Source organism: Erpetoichthys calabaricus, chromosome 4 (genome assembly GCF_900747795.2).
Source record: "Erpetoichthys calabaricus chromosome 4, fErpCal1.3, whole genome shotgun sequence".
In the NCBI taxonomy this organism is placed as follows: Eukaryota; Metazoa; Chordata; class Cladistia; order Polypteriformes; family Polypteridae; genus Erpetoichthys; species Erpetoichthys calabaricus.
The window spans coordinates 149,457,365-149,480,044 of NC_041397.2; the positions used below are offsets into that span (position 1 = coordinate 149,457,365).

At 36.5% G+C, this 22,680-nt stretch overlaps 1 protein-coding gene across 1 annotated transcript in view; it reads right to left on the bottom strand.

Annotated features, from left to right (window-relative positions):
• Positions 1 to 22,680, bottom strand: part of gbe1b (glucan (1,4-alpha-), branching enzyme 1b) — a 1,026,151-nt gene that overhangs the window by 138,209 nt on the left and 865,262 nt on the right. Inside the window, exon 15 of the mRNA XM_051926986.1 lies at positions 16,341 to 16,458. Coding sequence (XP_051782946.1) covers positions 16,341 to 16,458 — 118 coding nt within the window. The remainder of the gene's footprint in view (positions 1 to 16,340; positions 16,459 to 22,680) is intronic.

The following is a 22,680-nucleotide window of genomic DNA, read 5'->3' on the forward strand; positions in this document are numbered from 1 at the left end:
TTTCATAATTTATCAAAAATGATTAATTTAAGTAAATAATTTCCTGTAAATAAACATTTTTGACTTGAAAAATAAAAACCTTATCCCTTAATAATGAACATATAGGATGACAGCATTGAATGACCTATCAAGGTCATCAAAACAAACCTACAGTTTCTCATTGAGTTTTAACAGTTGGTAGAGTCTCTGTCTTCAGCTGTAATTCTATATGGCCAAAACAGCAATTGTTCTTCTTCAAACTGTTTTTATAATTCCCTTATTTGTTTTCTACTTATTCTATTTTCTGTTAATTTTGTACTATGAACTGGCATTGCAATCTCTCATCATGCACATTACCATTTCCTCCCAAATCAGTACCATGATTTTAACTTTCCACTGTTTTGGGGATTTTGTTCTACATATATATCTTACTCAAAACTCAATGCAGCCATCTATTTCTCCACTCACCACAAATCTTTTTCATGTGTGGCCACCTGGTCCATTCCCGGTGCTTTATTATTTTTCATTCAGAGAATAGCCCAATAAAATTCCTTCTTTGTTAACTTTCATGTATCCCTCCTGTGTAATCAGTCTGGTCCTCTCAATCTATGTCTTTCACATACAAGTTATTCATACAACTACTGCAATAGGCATTCAAAGTACTTCTTCTGTCTCCCACTGATCCTGTCTGGCTGGGTGGACAGGTTCACAGCTGTGTCATTTACAAACAGTGCAACTCCCACTTCTTTGGCCTCATTATTTTCTTTGCTGGCTGAAGTATCAACTTCTGTGCACTGACCTCATTTCAGATCATGTTTTAATACTATTTCCTAAGGGCATCTCTTTCTTGCATTTACAAAATCCTTTTTAGCTTACTTCCATGTTTGCTGCACTGAACTGCTGCTTTAGTAGGGGTCTGATTGGTCTCTTTCCCAATTTTCACTCTTTTGGTATTTACTTCCCACTTCATACATTTTATAGCAGATTCTGCTGCTAATAATTGATGTTTTACCCTACAGCTGCACAAAAAAAAAAAAAAATAAATAAAAATGTCATTAGTTAGTGTCATTTGTAATGTCTGACAAAATTAAACATGTCAGATCAAAATTCAGAAGTGGAAAAGAAGCATGGGAAAGGCACTATATAAATAAAATATTATTATTACTATTATTATAATAAATGAACAGAGCTCTCAAGCATCAGGGTTCAGACCCAAGCGTGTTCAAAGTGAGATCAGATGGACTGTGCTAGGGACTATTTCTCTTGGAAGCTAGTATTCTCCATAAACATATAAGCAACATTATCTAATTACCTCTAATTGAATGTTATGCACTTACTTATATTTTAAAAAAGTATTATTATGAATGAGATTTTTACATAATTAGAGCTTTATCAATGTATACATGCTGTATTTGTAAATTAATCATATTTCCAGATACAACACCCAATACCTTAACCTTTTATCTTCAAAAAAAAAAAAACAACAAAAAACTGGCATTGCTTAATTTTATGTCAAATAAACTTACAGATGTCAGTGAAAGGGTCCAGACATTATTATTTATTCTACATCTAAAGATAGATTACCCCATCCCATCCATCCATCCATTTTCCAACCCGCTGAATCCGAACACAGGGTCACGGGGGTCTGCTGGAGCCAATCCCAGCCAACACAGGGCACAAGGCAGGAACCAATCCTGGGCAGGGTGCCAACCATCCACCTATATGTTAATATGTATTCTATGCATCCATGTTTCATTCCACTAAAAAAAAAGGTTAAATAAGGTGTATTAATGTACCTCTGTTTAGTGCACTGTATGTAGCATTTTCATGTCTCTCTATTATATAAAAAAAACTTGGGCCGAGACAAGACCTGTTCAGGGAGATGAGACGTGACCTTCTCAGAAAGAAACTTTCACGTCTCGCGAGACTAGACTTTGTGCCAAGAGATTTAACCACGCTCGGGGCCAGAAAAAGACAAAGAGTAGATGACAAAGTAGAACGTCGTAAAGAATTAAAAAATGTTGGTGCGATACACATGCAGAGCAGGTTAGAGATAATGGAAGTAGGAAAATTTGAAAGTCTCAAAAAAATGATAGTAAAGATCGCATTAGTGCAAAGGGAAAATATTACTCAGTGAAATAACGGAACAATGAAAAGAGGTCGAATAGTGTTTGAGGATGTTTGGGGGAGAAGAGAGACAAGGCAAGCGAAGCGAGCAGAGGGCAAAGCCTCCTAGTCTTAAAGATGTTTACTGAGCTGCTACTGACTTGTACTTTATCAAAGTGAATTGCAAGTTAAACAAGACACAAAAGTAATTAATTTATTAGGTTTGTTTCCTGTTAAAATGATCACCTAAGACTAATAAACCAAAAACAAAAGTAAGAAAATTAGGATTAAAATTTCTAATTGCACAAAATCTGAAAATTCATGGGTAAAACATATGTATCAGTATTGCTAGATATTAAGGTTGTAACTATGCAAAAAAAAAAAAAAAAAAAAAAGCTGGTGACATTGAAATATATTCAAATTGAGGTTAATGATTCTGGATGCTATATGTGTACGCAGTTTGTTTATATTTCTTTATTACAATAATGGCCACTATGGTGGCGACAGCAAGAATGAACACTAACAGCCAAAAAAAAAAATCCTAGGGATCTAAGTGAAAGTAAGACTCGGAAATCCTGAGAAGCTGCACAATGAAGGTTGGGTGATAAAGACTTAAACCATTCGATCTGTGGGGCAGAAAAGCACTATCACTCACCCCTGTCACTTACCTGTCCTATAACCTCACAAAACCTGCTTACCCTGGCCTTGACCCCTATCATGCTTCCCATTCCATGTAAAGCATGGTGCCAGCGTGTGTAGCTTGTGAGGATTTAAGCTCCATTTTGTGGCTAATTTTATGGTTTGCTGTCCTCATAAGGATCAAGAGTAAGACAGGGGCATGGTAAGAATCGCAAGCCAAGTGAAACAGCAGGCATGTTGAAGGTGGACTTGTTTTCTTATTTTGGAGGTTACAATGGGCAGAGGCAAGGAACCGTTTATATTGCAGCATTCAGAATAAAAAGCCAGTCAGCACCAGCGGACTCACCTGGAAAAGTGGGAGCATTACAGCATCATGCCAGGGTCTGCACAATCTGTACACTTTTTTACAAATGCAGTAATATTTTAATAAAGGAGGCCTCTGTGTGTGTGTGTTTTTTATTACATCTCAATGTTTTAGGCAATATATGTCAAACCAGCAGTTATGCACAATAGAGTTTAATTGTGGGTCACCGCATGAAGCAAGCCTTTAGAAAAACTGCTCTAAATGCATCTGTAGATCAAAATGCAGGGTAGTGGGACAGAAAAAAAAAAGTTTGAAGGTATCTAGCTATAAGTTTTACTAAAGAAAATAACCAGTTACCCATTCAAAATAACTAAAACTCTGATCATAGATGTGAAGAGCAAAAATCAAATCAGTAAAATCAGTAAAAAACACAGCTTTGCATAGCGTGTCGGGAGTAATGCCAATGCTAAAATTAGTGCGGGTAAATCAGACAATAGATCTTTTACAATTGAATGTCAGCTTTTGACTTTAAATAAGACATATTTCAAATAAATCCGAATTATATTCAAATAGTGACGTTGAATCTGACACTCCTATAGGGGATGACAAATTACACAACTCCAGCAGACATTTCAGTACAGTGTTACGCCTCCAAAATACAGCGAGCTTGCCACATTTTGACAAGTAATACTGTGCTGGGTGACAGAGCATAGTGCCTGTACAAAGGAATCCATGGAATCTTGTCTCTTATTTTCCCTGACACAGATGGAGGGGCATCTCTTCTGTCCACGCAGTCCAAACATATTCAAATTTTCTTTTGGACTACATTACATGCATTATATTTCTAGGTGAGGATTTAAATCTATCTGTGTTTTAGAGGAAGTGAAAAACACAGTAAACAAATAGGAGCAGGGTATATCTGATTGAAGCTCCATTATATTGCAATTTATTGCACAGTTATAATGAAACCTAATAAATGCAGATAAGAAATATGCAATAATCCTAAACACATTTTAGCATATATCGCCCCTTGATGCAGCAAGTACTATCCAAAAGCACTTGTAAAATACAGACCTATGGAACAGTTGCTTTTTTATGTCATATATTGTATAACTGGAGCACGACCAGGTAAAGTGACTAGTTCATGATAACCATCTTGTGGTTTACAGTCCAGTGCTCCAGCCAATAGCATATGGTACCTTGCTTATTGAAGGAAAAACAGGACTTTCAAGATGCATAAGAGAAATCAATTTATTCCAGATACATGGTAAAATGCAGTTCTTTCATTGTGGACAGTGACAGGAAAATAGGAATTGTCTGAAATAAGTACAAAAACCTTGTCATATCAGTCACCTTGACAAAATTAAAAGAACTACCACCTTTGAATTTCATCTTAGTTTGTTCTATTAAAGGTTTGAAATTGCATTTGAACAAAGTCTCAATCAAGTAGGTGACCTATTTTCTTTAATAGCGTATACATATGAGACACACTATATATATATTAGTAACAGAAACTTTCAATTTTCTAGAACAGAGTTTATATGGTACTGACACTAAAAGCATATCACTAGCATGACAAGATGTCATCTTCTTTTTTACTACTGAATTCCTCTATTATAGGCTGAAAAATATGATTCCACCATGGTGGAAGGATTAAAAAATAAAAATGTAAACAAGTTATACTGTATAGTAAAGTAGATCTTTAAATATGCAACAATACTGATAAACGCATTTTTTAAAAGAAATTAATTGTATTCAGCACTTCTGTTTTTCTATGAGAAAGTGTCTTTTATTTGTGGTGTTTTTAGTATTTCCACTTTGACGGAATATTTTATCCTCATTTCATTCTCTTTATGTCTTACCTCATAATGTAAATACCAAAAAAAGATAATTAAGTTCATCCATCCACCACTGAAACCACTTAAGGCAGTTCTTAGTTATGTAGGGCTGGCATATCCTGGTAGACTTGATAGCAAAGTATAAACCATACATAAAATGAAACTGAGGTGAAAGTACATTACAGGACATAATGAAAGATGGACAATTAAGAGCCTCCAAATAAGCAGACATGCCCATCTTAAAAATGTAACATAAAAAATGTAGTTCCATGAATAAACACAAAGCACACATAAAAGAAGTGTTCTACTTAGCATAGCAGAAGTTAACCTGGGCAATACAAGGTACAAAATATAGGCTAAATCAATGAGTTTTGTATGTTCTCAAACTCAAAAAGTCTTCCAGACCATGCACCTTCTCGATTATGATATCAATTAAATTGCATGTAAAAGAATGTTATTAGCATAGCATGTATTGAAAGTTTTCTCTCATTTTGCAATTTTAATTTTCAAGTGAACTGTCTCAGATTACTTGTCATTAAATCGGAAATGCTCATGAGTTAAAAAAATCAAAGAACCATATTGGATGACAATTTTTGAACACAGGCAGCACATGACAAACCACTAAATGACTAGAGGTAATAATAAATCAGCTGTTATGATAAATATATTAATTGATATGCACTATGTATTTTCAGAAAACTGAAAATAGATTTTCTAGAATTAAATAATTGTATTGTTCATATATGTATATAAGCCATTCACAGAAAATATAGAAGACAAAGGATTGTGTAATCTTACATTAAATAAGGATTTAATTTGTTTATCCATACTTTAGCCTTATGTAAACTGCAAAGTAATCATTAATTATGGTTCCAAGTAACTAACGGAGTTAATTGATAAGGCTGTAAGATCAGAAAAATGGAGATGGACAAAAACACAGAATCAGTCTCCACCACCAGAATATGCTAGTTTTTTTTTTGACTTCTAGACTTTGCTAATAGCCTAGGTGACTATGAATTTTTGTATTTTAGAGTACATCTCTGTAGTGTTTACTGAGATCCTCTGATACTGATTTCTTACCAAAAAACACATTCTTTGGTTAAAACATGTCGAAAATATTCTGTTGGTCCTACAATTCAAATATAATCTTTCAATCCACAAACTGCCAACCGTAAAGTTAGACTTTCTTATATTTAATTGTCTGGCAAAGCTTTTTGTTATAGTCCATTGTATGAGTGACACTTTATTTAAAGTAGCTTTAGAAGCTGAGCAAATTAGGAAATGATTAAAGTATTATATTTATATTCATATGTTGAATGGAATTCATATGTTTATAGCAGCAGTTAAACTCAGTGCAAAATGTTTGTACAATTTTCAGCACTTTGTGAGCCATATCATTAGGTAGCTCTATCTTAAACTGGGGCATCACTAGCTTTAGCACTTATTAGGGGCTTGGCAAACCCACTTTTAATGTCTGTAGTTGGGGGCAGGGGGTCCTGATTGTTTTTGGTGCAAATGAAGTGCAGTTCAGTTTGCCCCTGTGGAGTTTTGTGTAAGTTGTCCATGTTTATCAGAAAGCATAATTGCAAGAAGGTGGGCTAGGATCAGGGACTGGATGCTGGTTATCATGAGAAGGGGTGGGGGTTCGCTTGAAAAAATCCCCACAAGGCATGACATGACATCACTGGTTTTAAATATATACTGTAATCACCATATTTAATGAATAAGTGACAATTGAACATTTTATTATACTATTATGTCAATTCAGAGTGCACAAAATAGCTCCAAATGTCATCTATCAACTATTACAAATGCTAAAACAGTCCATGTAAAATGAATAATAACTTTAATAAAAAATGTACTTATGATCTGTCATTGTAACATGCGATATAAGCACCTACTTTGATTAAACTGCTGTTTTTCATTATTTAATATTAAATGCCAATTTACTAGTTTTGAGTGAACATTTAAGAGTAACAATACAAACAAAATAATGACTTTAAACTTGAGCATGCTTATGTCAAGAAAAGATTGCATTCCATGTTCAGCACAGCAGGCAGTGGTAGATATCGATGTGAAAAGAAATAAATGACACATTTATTATTCTGTAAACGTGCAGCTACAAGAAATCAATAGCAATATGAGACTCAAGGAGTTTATTTATGATCCAACTAGCCGGACTAAAAGTGAGCTCTAAGGACATGGAGGTTCAGATGATTTGACATATAATAGATTAGAAATGGAAGTTTAAATTGTTAGCAGCACACCCTTAACTGTATCGGTTCTTGAAGCAATTTTTATAATAGGTTTGAAATGAAAACATGTAGACCCTGAAAGCTATCCAGATTATACTAATGGAAGTAGCTACAACTTGTCATTGAAACAAGCTGTTTTGGGTACAAAAACAGAAAGAAAGAATAGAGATCAGGAAAACTGTTTTCTATGTATTATAAACAGTTTATACCTTACATACTATACTATACTATTGACACAGAGCTTGTTGACAGCAATGTAACATAATAAATGAAACAATGCCAACATTTAGAATTTTTTTAATATCATCAACAGAATAAGCTGTAAAAGGAGAAAAGATACAATTTACATTTTTTTTTCATATTTAGGCAATAAAATGTATGTTCACATCATTTATTAAAACACATAGTGGTACATCATGAAAAAGAAGAATGTATCATAAATGCAAAACCCTAGTTGCCTCCTACAGGTTACCTACTAATTGACCGAATCACTGTCTGTTTAGTAGGGTGGCTCACCATTTTCCAGCGTGCCACCAAAAACTACCCTCATTTTTCTCCCTTGCCTTCAATAGTTGATTGGCTTGGAGACTCACCCTTCAGAGTCATAGAACCCCCATTTTGGGGAACAACAAGCTAGAGTCCAACTTAGCAAACCCCAGTGTGCATGCACTGTTGAGACCCTCCATTGAACATAAAGGGACAGAGGAGACACCCTGAGCTACATATTATGAAGGGGCCACACAGACTCTGTCATTTCATTTAGGAGCAATACATTGTTGCCTACGACTGCAAGTCCCACTTTGACTCACTGCTTTAGGTAGGGCCTAGTGTCAGCAACATTCCAATGCTTCTCTTCTGTTTTTTTATTCCACCAGCGGGGTGGAAACAAACCTGTGCTTGCCTTGTAATGCTGTAGAGGAACACTGAATGTTTCAAGACAAAATGCCCGTCTCTCTCTCTCTCTCGCTCTCAGTCTCTCTATTGCACTGAAAAATTTCACTTCTACTGCGGCGGGTTGGCACCCTGCCCGGGATTGGTTCCTGCCTTGTGCCCTGTGTTGGCTGGGATTGGCTCTAGCAGACCCCCGTGACCCTGTGTTCGGATTCAGCGGGTTGGAAAATGGATGGATGGATTTCACTTCTAGGGTTCCAAGCATAAGACAGTCTGCCATCCGCCAATACCTACACTCTTCCCAAAACATATGGAACATTGCTCTCTTTCTCTTTCTTACAGAGTTTTATTCAAAGAAAGTATCTTTAGATCTGAATGTTTTTAATAATTAAAGCCTAATTTCAAATTCACTATTTCTTTTTAAAGATTTTGAAAAAAACATTAATTTTTACAATTGAGATCTAATCTTAAAAACATCTTTGTAAAAACTTTGAGTCTAACATTTACCCAGTCAAAGCAAAAATTGTATTCTGTTTTCCTCTAAAACAGGGAATGTTAGCAGTTTTTAATACCATTGGCCAGACCATTCTACTGCAAGGACCTTAGAATTTATTTAGATTATCACACTGTTCTTATGTGGTTTACTTCATGATTATCAGATCATTTTTAACATATGCAGCAGTCTGGTAACAGTATAACTTTATTTCTATCAGCAGTTTGGTATGATGCTAGGTAGTTAAGAAAATAGTAACTAGTCTTGTATTTTCCAGTTTGGCTTAGAGCTCTAGATTTGTAATGGTCAATTTTGTATCCTTGTCAAGTAGCACTTGTTTCAAAACAGTTCCCAGACTGTTAACTCGATTATGTTGACTACTTTTGTAAGTCAATTTTAGATAAAAGTTTCAGCTAAGTGAATAAATATAAATGTGAATATGATATACCTAAGGAACATATGCTGGGACATCGTTTTTACTTTCATTTAGTATATGGAGATTAAAAATATAATACTAAATTTAACCTCTTGTCACATTAATTAACTGCCTTACTAGTATATCAATGGAAAAGTGAAAGAATACTTTTTTTCTAAAATTACTGAATAATTACAGGCTTTTTTTTTGTAATACTGCAATACCGATGACTCTAAAATCAAATGGCTTGACACCTACATTTAACAAATGCTAAGAAGCATCGCCAACTGGTGTCTGATTAAGTTTTATTCTAATTTTTAAATGTTTCATTTAATGTATAACTGTAAATTGGCTAGATCTCCTTTACAAAATACACTCACTGAGGAAATTATTAGGAACACCTGTACAGCTGCTTGTGCATGCAATTATCTAATTAGCCAATTATGTGGCAGTAGCACAATGCATTAAGTAACCCAGCCACAGGGGATGCACAAACCAGTGTGTTTCTTCATGCCAGTCCCAAGCCCGGATAAATGAGGAGGGTTACGTCAGAAAGGGCATCTGGTGTAAACTTGTGCCACATCAACATGCGGCCAACAATACAGATTTCCATACTGGACCGTTTGAATCCTGGGTTAACAACGACCGCTACCAGTACTGTTAGCCAACAGGGTGCTGGTGGAAATTGGGTTACTATTGGCCGAAGAAGGAGAAGAAGAGGAGGGAGATGTTTCCGGAGAAAAGAGGGGAGGAGTAAGGTAAAGGGAGTGGAACTGAGGGTAGGAACTTTGAATGTTGGCAGTATGACTGGTAAGGGAAGAGAGTTAGCCGATATGATGGAAAGAAGGAAGGTTGATATATTGTGCATGCAACAGACTAAATGGAAGGGGAGTAAAGTCAGGTGGATCTGAGGTGGATTCAAATTGTTCTATCATGGTGTGGATAGGAGGAGAAATGGGGTAGGAGTTATTCTGAAGGAACAGAATGTCAGGAGTGCTTTGGAAGTGAAGAGTGTCAGACAGAGTAATGATTATGAAGCTGGAAATTGAAGGTGTGATGATGAATGTTATTAGTGCATATGCCCCGCAAGTTGGGTGTGCAATGGGTGAGAAAGAAGATTTCAGGAGTGAGTTGGATGAAGTGATGGACAGTGTACTCAAAAGACAGAAAATGGTGATTGGAGCAGATTTCAATGGACATGTTGGTGAAGGGAACAGAGGAGATGAGGAGGTAATTGGTAGGTATGGTGTTAAGGACAGGAATGAAGAAGGTCAGATGATAGTGGATTTTGCCAAAAGGATGGGCATGGCTGTGGTGAATACATATTTTAAGAAGAGGGAGGAACATAGAGTGACGTACAAGAGTGGATGAAGATGCACACAGGTAGATTACATCCTATGCAGAAGACTCCATCTGAAGAAGATTAAAGACTGTTAAACAGCATAAGATGGTGGTCTGTAGGATGACGTTGGAGAACAAGAAGAGGAGGAGAGTGAGGGCAGAGCCAAGGATGAAATTGTGGTAGTTGAAAAAAGAAGACTGCAAGGTTGAGTTTAGGGAGGAGGTAAGACAGGCACTGGGTGACAATGAAGAGTTACCAGACAGCTAGGCAACTACATCAGAAGTAGTAAGGGTGACAGCAAGAAGGGTGCTTGGTCGTGACATCTGGACAGAGGAAGGAGGTAAAGGAAACCTGGTGGTGGAATGAGGAAGTACAAGAGAGTATACAGAGGAAGATGATGGCAAAGAAGAAGTGGGATAGTCAGAGAGATGCAGAAAGTAAAAGGAGTACAAGGAGATAAGATGCAAGGTGAAGAGAGAAGTGGCGAAGGCTAAAGTAAAGGTGTATGATGAGTTGTATGAGAGGTTGGACACTAAGGAGGAAGAAAAAGGCCTGTACCGATTGGCTAGACAGAGGGACCAAGCTGGGAAAGATATACAGCAGGTTAGGGTCATAAAGGATGAAGATGGAAACATACTCACAAGCGAGGAGGGTGTGCTGAGAAGATGGAAAGAGTACTTTGAGAGGCTGATGAATGAAGAGAATGAGAGAGAGAGAGAGAGAGAGAGAGAGAGAGAGAAGGTTGGATGATGTGTAGATAGTGAATCAGGAAGTGCAATGGATTAGCAAGGAGGAAGTAAGGACAGCTATGAAGAGGGTGAGGAATGGAAAAGCCGTTGGTCCAGATGACATACCTGTGGAAGTATGGAGGTGTTTAGGAGAGATGGCAGTGGAGTTTTTAACCAGATTGTTTGATGGAATCTTGAAAAGTGAGAGGATGCCTGAGGAGTGGAGAAGAAATATACTGGTGCCGATATTTAAGAATAAGGGGGATGTGCAGGTCTGTAGTAATTAAAGGAGGATAAAATTGATGAGCCACAGCATGAAGTTATAGAAAAGAGTAGTGGAAGCTAGGTTTTGAAGGAAGGTGATGATTAGTGAGCAGCTGTATGGTTTCATGCCAAGAAAGAGCAAGACAGATGGGATGTTTGCTCTGAGGGTGTTGATGGAGAAGTATAGAGAAGGCCAGAAGGAGCTACATTGTGGACCTGGAGAAAGCATATGACAGGGTGCCTCAAGAGGAGTTGTGATATTGTATGAGGAAGTTGGGAGTGGCAGAGAAGTACGTAAGAGTTGCACAGGATATGTACGAGGGAAGTGTGACAGTGGTGAGGTCTGCGGTAGAAGTGATAGATACATTCAACTTGGAGGTGAGATTACATCAGGGATTGGCTCTGAGCCCTTTCTTATTTGCAATGATGATGTACAGGTTGACATATGAGATTAGACAGGAGTCCGCTTGGACTATGATGTTTGCTGATGACATTGTGATCTGTAGGGAGCAGGTTGAGGAGACCCTGGAGAGGTGGCGATATGCTCTACAGAGGGGAGGAATAAAGGTCAGTAGGAACAAGACAGAATACATTTGTATAAATGAGAGAGAGGTCAGTGGAATGGTGAGAATGCAGGGAGTAGAGTTGGCGAAGGTGGATGAGTTAAAATACTTGGGATCAACAGTACAGTGTAATGGGGACTGTGGAAGAGAGGTGAAAAAGAGAGTGCAGGCAGGGTGGAATGGGTGGAGAAGAGTGTCAGGAGTAATTTGTAACAGATGGGTATCAGCAAGAGTGAAAGGGAAGATCTTCAGGACAATAGTGAGACCAGCTTTGTTATACGAGTTGGAAATGGTGGCACTGACCAGAAAGCAGGAGACAGAGCTGGAGATGACAGAGTTAAAGATGCTAAGATGCTAAGATTTGCATTGGGTGTGTTGAAGACGGACACGATTAGAAATGAGTACATTAGAGGTTGGCTAAGGTTGAACGGTTGGGAGACAAAGTCAGAGAGGTGAGATTGTGTTGGTTTGGATATGTGCAGAGGAGAAACGCTGGGTATACTGGGAAAAGGATGTTAAAGATAGAGCTTCCAGGAAAGAGGAAAAGAGGAAGGCCTAAGAGAAGGTTTATGGATGTGGTGAGAGAGGTCATGCAGGTGATGGGTGTGACAGAGCAAGATGCAGAGGACAGTAAGATATGGAAAAAGATGATCCACTGTGGCAACCCCTAATGGGAGCAGCCGAAAGAAGAAGAATAAGGAGAAGCGCAATGCATAAAGTCATGCAGATACAGGTTTCAGCTTCAGGTAATGCTCGTATCAAACATCAGAATGGGGAAAAGTGTGATCTTAGTGATTTTGACAGTGGCATGAATGTTAGCACCAAAACAGTGCTGATTTCCTGGGATTTTCACACACATCAGTCTCTAGAGTTTACTAAGAAATGGTGTGGGAAAAAAACATGCAGTGAGCAGTTGTTCTATGGACAGAAATTCTTGTTGATAACAGAAATTAGTGGAGAATGGCTAGACTGGACTGAGCTGACAGAAAGGCTATATTAACTAGATAACCACTTTATACACTATGGTGATTTAAGAATGCATAACACATTAAATTTTGACGTGGATGGGCTACGACAGCAGAAGACCATGTCAGGTTCCACTCATGTCAGCCAAGGACAGACGTCTGAGGCTGTAATGCGCACTGGAAAAATTTAGCCTGATCTGATGAATCTTGATTTTTGCTGAGGCACACAAATGGTTGCATCAGAATTTGGTGTCAATAGTAGAAATCCATGCACCCAACCTGCCTTGTGTGAACAGTCCAGACTGTTGGGGGTGATATAATGGTGTGGGGAATGTTTTCTTGGCACACTTTGGGCCCATTAATATCATTCATTGTGCCATGGCCTATTTAAATATTGTTATGGACCACGTGCATAACTTTATGGCCACAATTTACCCATTTTCTAATGGCTAGTATTAGCATGATTAATGTACCATGTCACAAAAGCAATAGTCATCTCAATTTGGTTTCATGAACTTAACAGTGAATTAATTGTTCTTTCCTTCCTCCAAAGGTTTGCTTAATGCTTACTGAATTAAACATACAAATAATAGCTTTACTGAAAATTACACAAATAAACGAACCAGAAGCCATTTTAAATGCCATAAACACCAGAAGTGACTCTGCTCCATTGGGCCCTGAAGCAAGACCCTTAACCTGCAATTGCTTTGTCCTGGGTATGACGTTATTCCATATCCAGCCCTGCAAGCAGGTCCTCCAATTTACAGGGAAAACTTGGGGGTTGGTGGCTGGATTGGCACTCCAGCCACCGTAAAAAAGAAAAACCTCACACTTTTCAGTGTGGTGCTGAGGTGTCACCCGCTGCACTTGGGTCCCAATCCAGGTGGTTTGGCTTGAGGTGGGTGTGGCAATGCGCTATCAGTGCATGCTCCCAACCTCTCTCTATGTATCAATGGATGACCAATTCATAAAGAAAAATATATCTGCTTCACCCATTTAATTTAGCCACTGCAGTATACACAGGACATAAAACAGAATACAAACATTAAATAGAAACAATTTCATAAAACTTCTTCCAGAGAAGCATCTTCTTAAGGCAGAAGATATTGAGCATTGAGAAAGTAGTTGAAGACAAAACAAATATATAAAAAAATGTTTGTGTAGAAAGTCAAAACTTAAACAATATATAGATTTCTCCATTAAAAAGGTATCTGTTTGCAGGTGCAGTTTATGGAATAAATTTGTCAGTGCTGTTTGGACATTTTCAGTGCTGGTTGGTGTATTTTTGAAGGCCTTGGCAGTGAGTCTATAGTCGAATTCTCCTATGACAGGGGGTTGTATTCTGCTGTGTATGATACAATCAAGCATCTTGTTACATCTTATAAAACAAAGGGGGCAGCAAAGTACTTTACCCAGCAAATGGAAAACCAAATGCAGCTTTTTGTTGAACTTTAACATTTAATTTGAAAACATTTGCAGAAATGGTGAAGCTTAGTCTTACAAAATGGCTGTTTAAATTAGTTTAATATTATGAAGTGCAGTGGCTGAAAACAGTACATTGACAGATGATGATGTGTAAGAAAAGCCCTTGAAAGATGCAGCTAACTGGATATTTTCATAGAATGTAGACTTTAATTTCCAGCAAAATGTAAAACAGAATAGCCAGTCAGGAAGCAAATAAGGCACATATAATAGTATTAAAGCACTACATATTACAGAATTCAATTTAATAATATAGGTCTTAAAGAATTACATATTTTGGGTTGTCCAATTCCTGCATTAGCCTTCAAAAACTTTATTTAGCTTGGTTATAGTCTAAAAATTAAGGAAAACTGTTAATGTGAGGTTAGGAGCACGACCGTAATTAATTTACGAAGAGCTGATTTATTTAGGGGAGTTAAAATCATTCCTTTGAAGTTTGTATTTCTGATTTGGTTTTTGGAATAATTTAAAAGGTGTCATTTTATACTGTGTCATGTCTCCCAAATACAGTATACCTTAATTACAAAAAACCAAAATGTAGAGCTACAGTACATATTTTAAAAACTAATGGTGACAGAATGCTTTTGCTTTGGGGTCCCACACCTCCAGAATGTTGCTTTTCAAATCCCAGACCAGACATTATCTGTATGGAGTCTGCACATTCTCACAGCGTCTATATTTGTTTCTCCAGGTATTCAGGTTTCCTTATTTATCCTAAAAGACATGTATGTTATGTTGACTGGTGACTCAAAACTGGAATAGTGTGGGTGTGGGATCGTGACCTGTGATGGACTGGTCATCCTGGGTGAGACTAGTTTTGCATCCGTTTCATGACCTTGTTTTGGAATAACTAGGTCTGAATTTGTTTTCCTTTCCACTCTTTTGCTTTTTTTCTGTTACACTGGGAAATGTTATAGTTGAAACCAAAAGAAAGTTCTGTAACAACAAAATATTTTATAACATGCTCAAACGCACTTAATTAAAGCCAGAACTATGATGTGCCAAAGTTCATCTGGGCAGCATTGAGTGCAAAGCAGGCATCCTTAATGGACAGTGCATCAGTCCATCACAGGGTCCACTAGTGCACATCCACAAGTGGCCATATTATTCATCATTTAGCATAACACAGATGTCTTTGGAATGTCATAGGAAAGATGAATTATCTAGAGAAAAATACATAAAAAATAGGGAAAACAAGCAAAATCTATACAGACAGTAAACAGGAGAAGAGTTTAAACTTATGACACTTGCTCTGTGAGGCAGCAGCACTAACCTAGGTGCCACTCTACTGCCCTTCATATTTTTCAATAGTGTTTGAATTTTTGACATGACTTACAGCTTTGGTGACAATGTTAATGTGAGGTAATAGTGGCAAAATATGTTGCTAGACAGTACGGTAAGGTTTTATGAATTCACAGCTGGGCAATTTAAAACAAACACAGAATATCTGCAACACCAATGAAAGATCACCTCATATACACATTCCACATCAAATCCAACCAAAATTTGAAGCTTACCAAACATCAATAGTACTGAATAATAATCAGCATAGTGGAGGTTTTGTTACTTGTTTTACCTAAAAGAGTATAGCATGGGTACCCAAAGAACAATGAAGAAAAAACAGTATTGGATGACTAAGAAAAGGTAGTACAACATTTCTTGTAAAATGAATATTTTGGTGACACTGACACAAAGCTTAATAAAATACAGAAAATGCAAATATATATGGTGGAAAGGATTTTATGCAAATCTTTAAAAAAAACAAGCAGCCATCAAGCTTCACTAAAGAAAGCCTAACTATTTTAAAATGAAACACAGGCAACTAGTGGAGACCATTATGTACAGAGAAACACAGTTGAGAAAATAAAAAAGAGTGGAAACCACATTGGACAAAAAAGGAACAATATGCAAACTGAAACAATACCTCTTCTGATGTGCATTCATATGCTTTTGATTTTGTATTGTTGAAGTGGTAACAACAGAAAGCCAAAGTACTTTGACTTACTGCAGATGCTGATAATAAATAAAGATAGGTAAACTGTGTGAAATAACTTGCAGGGAAAAATGGCAACTTACCTTTAAGGAGTTCTGCCGATTATTGAAAGGTTTCGGTTCAGAAAAGAACTCTGTATTGTGGTCAAGTCTTTGGTGCCCTCCGTATTTTTCTTCATCTGTATCCAGTATAATTTTATATATGGAGAAATTTGTTAAGGAATACATTCCAAGGTAAAACGAAGGATGTTATTAGAATTGTATTTAAAAAAAAATCATATTTAAAAATCCTGATAATTGACAAAATAAATGACATCATAAAATGTTTTTCTATAAATACTCAAAGAATGCAATTAGGTGTCATTAACACTTGACTTCTGGAATAACTTAAGCTGTGCAAATGAACATCAAAATTGAGATCTAAAGTTTACAGTCATATACAAAACAGGAAAATGTTGTGCTTTGAAAATCTGTCGTTCTTGAATCTAACAGAAGAACTGCAATTCTTAACACTAAGACACTTACATAAAATATGCTACATTGATTTGGACAAAAAAAACATGAAATGCAGTAGAAAAATCTGCAAAGAAGTCCTCCATGGATAACTGCTTTTGACACAGATATCACAATTGCTACTTCATAAATAGTTCTAAACACTCAATCAATTTTCTGTGATTTCAACAAAAAAGCCTTCAAAATGTTAGTCACAACAAAACTTTTACTGTATGTACAATTATGACTAATTGATCCTGAGCAGCTTAACCTGCTTATGCTTTAAATGTTAACAATTATAACACACCCTAATTATGTAAGTTCCCTTTCGTAAAGGTAATTGACAGTTTTATATACTGTACTGTGTACATCAATGGGTTTCAATTTCCGTCCTGTGTCATTCTTGCTTTTAATTGATCTCATTGTTTAGTCAGCTGGCCTACAAATATTAAAAAAATACATAAATGTATATATTTTTTGAAATAGCTTCAAATCCTTATGTTTCTTTTGCTGTTTTCTTTTAATTTACCCTTTACTCTAAAGTTTGCTCGCTTAAGTATGTCTACAGTATGTCTTGAATAGAAAGGAGTTTTTGCAGACACAAATGCAAACAACGTTGACTTGTCTGCTCACTAAAAATCTTTCACTATGGACAGAGGGTTAAGATTAGGGGCATTTTTTTTTTTTAGAATCAGGCAATATAAACATTGTGCCATTAGAACATTTGAATAATTTTGACAAGAAAAGACCATTCAATCCAACAAAACTTATCATCCCTATTCATCTAATTTTTCAAAATGGTAAGTTTTGAAAGTCCCTCAAGTCCACGTTTCCTTCTGTGCTCCTGTGTTCTTGTTGATGAACTTTATCTACAAAAAAACTGGGATGCACCATACTTATTCCTTTCATAACTTTAAACATTTTAATCAGGTCACCTCTTAATCTTGATTTGCTTTAACTGAAAAGGTTCAACTATTTCAGTACTTTTTCACAGCTCATATCTCTCAGTCAAGGAATCAGCCTAGTTGCTCTTCTCTGGAATTTCTTTTGCTCTGCTGTGCCTTTTTTGTACAATGGAGAAATTGAACACAAGTACTCCAGTTTAGGCCTCATTAGTGCATTATAAAGTATGACCTCCTTTGACTTGTATTCTACTGTATAAAATGAGAGTTGATTTTTACTGTCAAATATGATACCTTACCTTCTACTAAAAATGTTCTAATGCTTCAAATGATTCCTACAAAGGAGCAGACCAATGAATACGGCACTAAAGTAATTGATATCCTTTAGCATGTATTTTTATCAATTAAAATTAAGGAGCAAAAATTAAAATGGAAAGGCAAATGATTTAATTTATCACCTAATAATAAAAGTATTTCAGAATTTAGAAATTGAATTAGAAATTTAGAATAAATTAATAAAAAAGGATAGCTGACTGAACAATGAAATTAGTTAAAAGTAAGAGTTAAGCACTGATTTTGAATTTGGTTTTGATAAAAGCCTGAAACCACAGAGGTCACTTCAGACTGAACTTGGGATCTTAGGTGTTTTGTTATGTGTTTTGCCATCCTCCTCTCATAAATTAGAAAACTCTTTCAATTTGCCAACTTAAAATAAGGTACAGAAAAAAATTGAAAAATAATCCACATTCTCTTCCATCTGTTGTATTGGGCAATGCAAGCTCCTTTCAGAATAAAGAAGAAAACTCTCTCTGTGGTTATGAAGAGCCATTGAAAATACAAGCATTGTACCTTCATGTGTTTTGAGAAACTTGACTAAGAGTTTAGGCTTCTGATACTAAGAAGGCACTAAATAAACTTCGTATCATTTGCATGAACAGGAGTACCAGAGAAGAAACCACAAAGAAAGGTAGAATGTTAGCTGAACTTGTAACTGACCAATAAAGCCACAGCCACATGTTTCAAATATGGAACTAGCTGCCACTTAGCTGCCAACATATTACATACCATGAGAGTTTTCATACAGTTATATGTATGACCAGGTCTTAGCTAATGCTGCAATTGCTTTGGAGACAATATTTTCATTTATCAGCAAACCTAGTACAGAATATGCATTTGCTTTCCTGTTCTGGGAATCTTAATTATGTTTCAAAACAAATTTTTATAATTTGCTTAGTGAACAATAAAAGAGTATTAGATCCTGGATTTATAAAAGACATATACAACTCTGTGGTTCTGCCTCCACTGGGTAGATCTGACTACAATTTTGTACATCTAATCTCCCGATATAAAACAATTATTCAACAGCTATACATTCTCATAAAGACTGTGAGGACATGAATAAAAATGTCTGAGGAGGAACACATTTATTACATGGCAGACTACAGTAACTTCTGTGAATGACAAAGTTCCCACAAAGATGGCACATTGTTCCTGCAATAACAAATAATGTTTATCTAAGCACCTATCCATCCATCCATCCATCCATTTTCCAACCCACTGAATCCGAACACAGGGTCACGGGGGTTTGCTGGAGCCAATCCCAGCCAACACAGGGCACAAGGCAGGAACCAATCCTGGGCAGGGTGCCAACCCACCACAGTCTAAGCACCTACTGAATCATAAAAGGAAGTAAGCATTCAGGTCAAAAGATAAAGACCACATCAAGAGAATGCAGTGATTTGTGAAAAAGCAGCTCCACAAAAGAGGAGTCACTCTAGGGACAAGCTTGGCTACAACAGAACACTAAAAAAGTAGTGAGTTAGGGAAGAAGAAGAGAGGGAAGATCAGCACCACCAGCTATGGGCCAGATCAGTTATCAAAGGGTGGAAGAAAATTTAGACAAAACAATGAACTACATGTCTTCAAAAAGATTCAGTTCCACTCCAATAGTTCAGCCCATGAGACTGTCCTTCTGAAACAGTGCTGACCAAGCAAGAATTAAACTGAAAAAAAGTCTGCTTTACCGAGACAATTGGGCCTGACCATGCTTAAAGGGTTGTGGAGTTCTTGAGTGGATATGCACTCCTTCTCTGAGCCTAAAGAGGATAATATTTTTTTTAACTCATCCTGAATTGTCCCAGTAACTAAAAAATGAGCATCTAACTTCACTTAAGAACTACAAACTAGAACCTGGCATGTTACACTTTATAAGGACCTTTGATAGCCCGGTCCTGAAACAACTATAATTCCTGGCTACAGCCTAGCTTCTGCAAACTTCCTACCAGTCACACCAAGGGGTACATGACACTTAGATCTGCATTCTCCATAGAGCCTATTTCCACATAGACAAAGCTTGCATTATGGTGAGGATTATTTCATTTTGACTTATTATATAGCCTCTCTGGTTTGGGAATAAGTTCAGAGCAGTGTTAATTTTGTTGATAAAAACTATGATGAAAATGGAACAAAAACTAAATAAAAATGTTCCTTTAATGATGAAAACTAAGATGAATGCTTTTAAAATCTTTGTTTATGGAAAAAAAAAACATAATGAAAATATTACAAACACACAACTGGACAATGAGTGAGTGAAGTTCTTTGCACATCTTTATTACACATGATATGGTCTGATAAAAAATAAATAAATAAGAAAGACCCAGGAGACGCTGGAGGGACTATGTCTCCCGGCTGGCCTGGGAATGCCTCGGGATTCTCCCGGAAGAGCTAGAAGAAGTGGCCAGGGAGAGGGAAGTCTGGGCATCTCTGCTCAAGCTGCTACCCCCGCAACCCGACCTCGGATAAGCGGAAGAGAATGGATGGATGGATGGAAGAAAATAATGAGCATGAATGCAGTGGTGTAATTTAAAAAACTTGTATGCACACCTGTAATTGGATAACAATAGTTTGGGCGCGATCAGGAAATCATCACGTCAGCTAGAATCCTGCTCCACTCTGCTCTGCTATATTGGCCAACATGATTCATGAGTGAAAAAAAGCAGTCAGACATATGGACCAACTTTAATTACAATGCTGACAAAAATAAAACCCACTGTAAGCCATGTGGAATGACGCTCATAAGAAAGAACACCACAAACCTGAATATGCATCTATATCTAGGTGGTGACTTGCCTGATGCCAATACCATTACCTCTGGCTCTCATTCACCCTGCTAATATGAATGCATCAAATCCATTAGTTTATTTTATTTAGAGTGTGCTGCTAGTAGTCACAAGATACTGTACTTTGATACTAAGGTCAGTACTGCACTCTTAAATGACCACAAATATACAAGGAACTTCGGATGGCACAATAATATGTGTGAAAAATGTGAGTAAAAACTACACATGAAAAAGGCTTATAGTGGTGATGATACAGCACTGCATCAACACATGTCAAAAAGAAAAAGAACAAAAGTCATATCTGGCAATGCTGTGTGTTCGAGAATTTCAGTGTGAGATTGCGGAAAACGTGCTTATTAATGGGGGGGGGAAAAAAAAAAGCCAACACACAGAATTTTGTTTTTACCAGTTCTATCCCTTTACGAATTACTTAAGAAACAGATTCAAGCAGCTTTGAGAGTGCAATCAGATGTGCTCAGCTTCAGATGTGAGTTGTAACTGTTTAGAGTGTAATGTCACGCATTTGTTACAGCTGATGAAATGACGAGGGATTAATCACTTTTAATACTTGTCCTACACAGTCCCGATAAAGGAACAGAAGCTTTGCATTTGTTGTTTGATTGTCATGAGCACATCTACACATGTTCATCCATGCATCCATCCATTTTGTAACTGGTGAATACAGTTCAGGGTTCTGGGTGAAACCACCTTGTACCGTATCCACTTACACATACAGGCACAGTGGCATTGATGACAACATTCATAGCATTGAAAAATAGAGGCAAGTTTCAAAAGAACTGTCTATTTGTCTTGTCTACATCATTGATGAAACAAGCTGCTCCATTTATTAATACCAACATAAAATGTATTTACAGTAGGATTTCTCAATTAATATATGTAAATGTACAGTATAGCAAAACAGCATTGCTCTATTGCTGAATATGAATCTTTAAACACTAAATTTGTGTTATTCATTTGGTTTTTGAGGGCAAACTAATGTTTCTGAGCATAAACCCTAAAATGTGAAGAACGTAGTAAAAGCACTTAAAGTATGTCATATATTAGAATGGTAGTGCATGTAATGCAGTCTCTCAGTTACAATTAGTTGACTACAGGTAACTTTTGTAATTCTGGATTTACAGACAAGCTAAGCAATGAAAAAGTCTGATCACTCATGTGAGACACTTTGGAAACAGCATTGCAAAGGCTCTTTACAAGAGTTGTGGAATATTGGATTAATGTAAAAAATCTGACTCTTTAATGAGTTTTTTTTAATAAGCTAATGATGTACATATACATCCTACAATAGCAAATGTTGCAAACCTCACAAGAGTGATTCCCTGACAAACCAGATTTTAAAAATATTTTGTTACAAAAACAGCTTTTAAGGTTTTGTTTAAATGTTGGTATCCTAAATTTCTTTGGAACTCACTAATTCAACATTCAGATATAATAATGTTTGAATTTTTATTTTAGTATTATTTTAAGCAGTAAAATATCAGGAATAAATTTAAAATGTACACATGGTGTGATAAATCAGATAGTCGATCATAATCTCATTCTTTATAAACCCTATATTGAAAATAAAAGTGTGCTGCTTGGTCCAGCTTTTTTTGGTAAAATCTTATAGCAGCATAACTAAGGCATGTTGAAGGCCAAAAAACTGTGATGACAGACCAGAACTACTGTTATCTAAACAAGAACTTTTGGAGTAAATCCTTTCTATACCTTCTCTAAACTTCTTTTGTTCATTAATCACATGTGGTTTGGCTCATTAGTGTATATGTTAGTATAATAGTTTTGAGGTACAGTTTATTCTTTGCATATTCATATGTTAAACAAGATATCCACTAATTTATTTTTACTTCTAGTCAACTAAAACTGATTTACTTTTCTCAACTAAAAACTGGG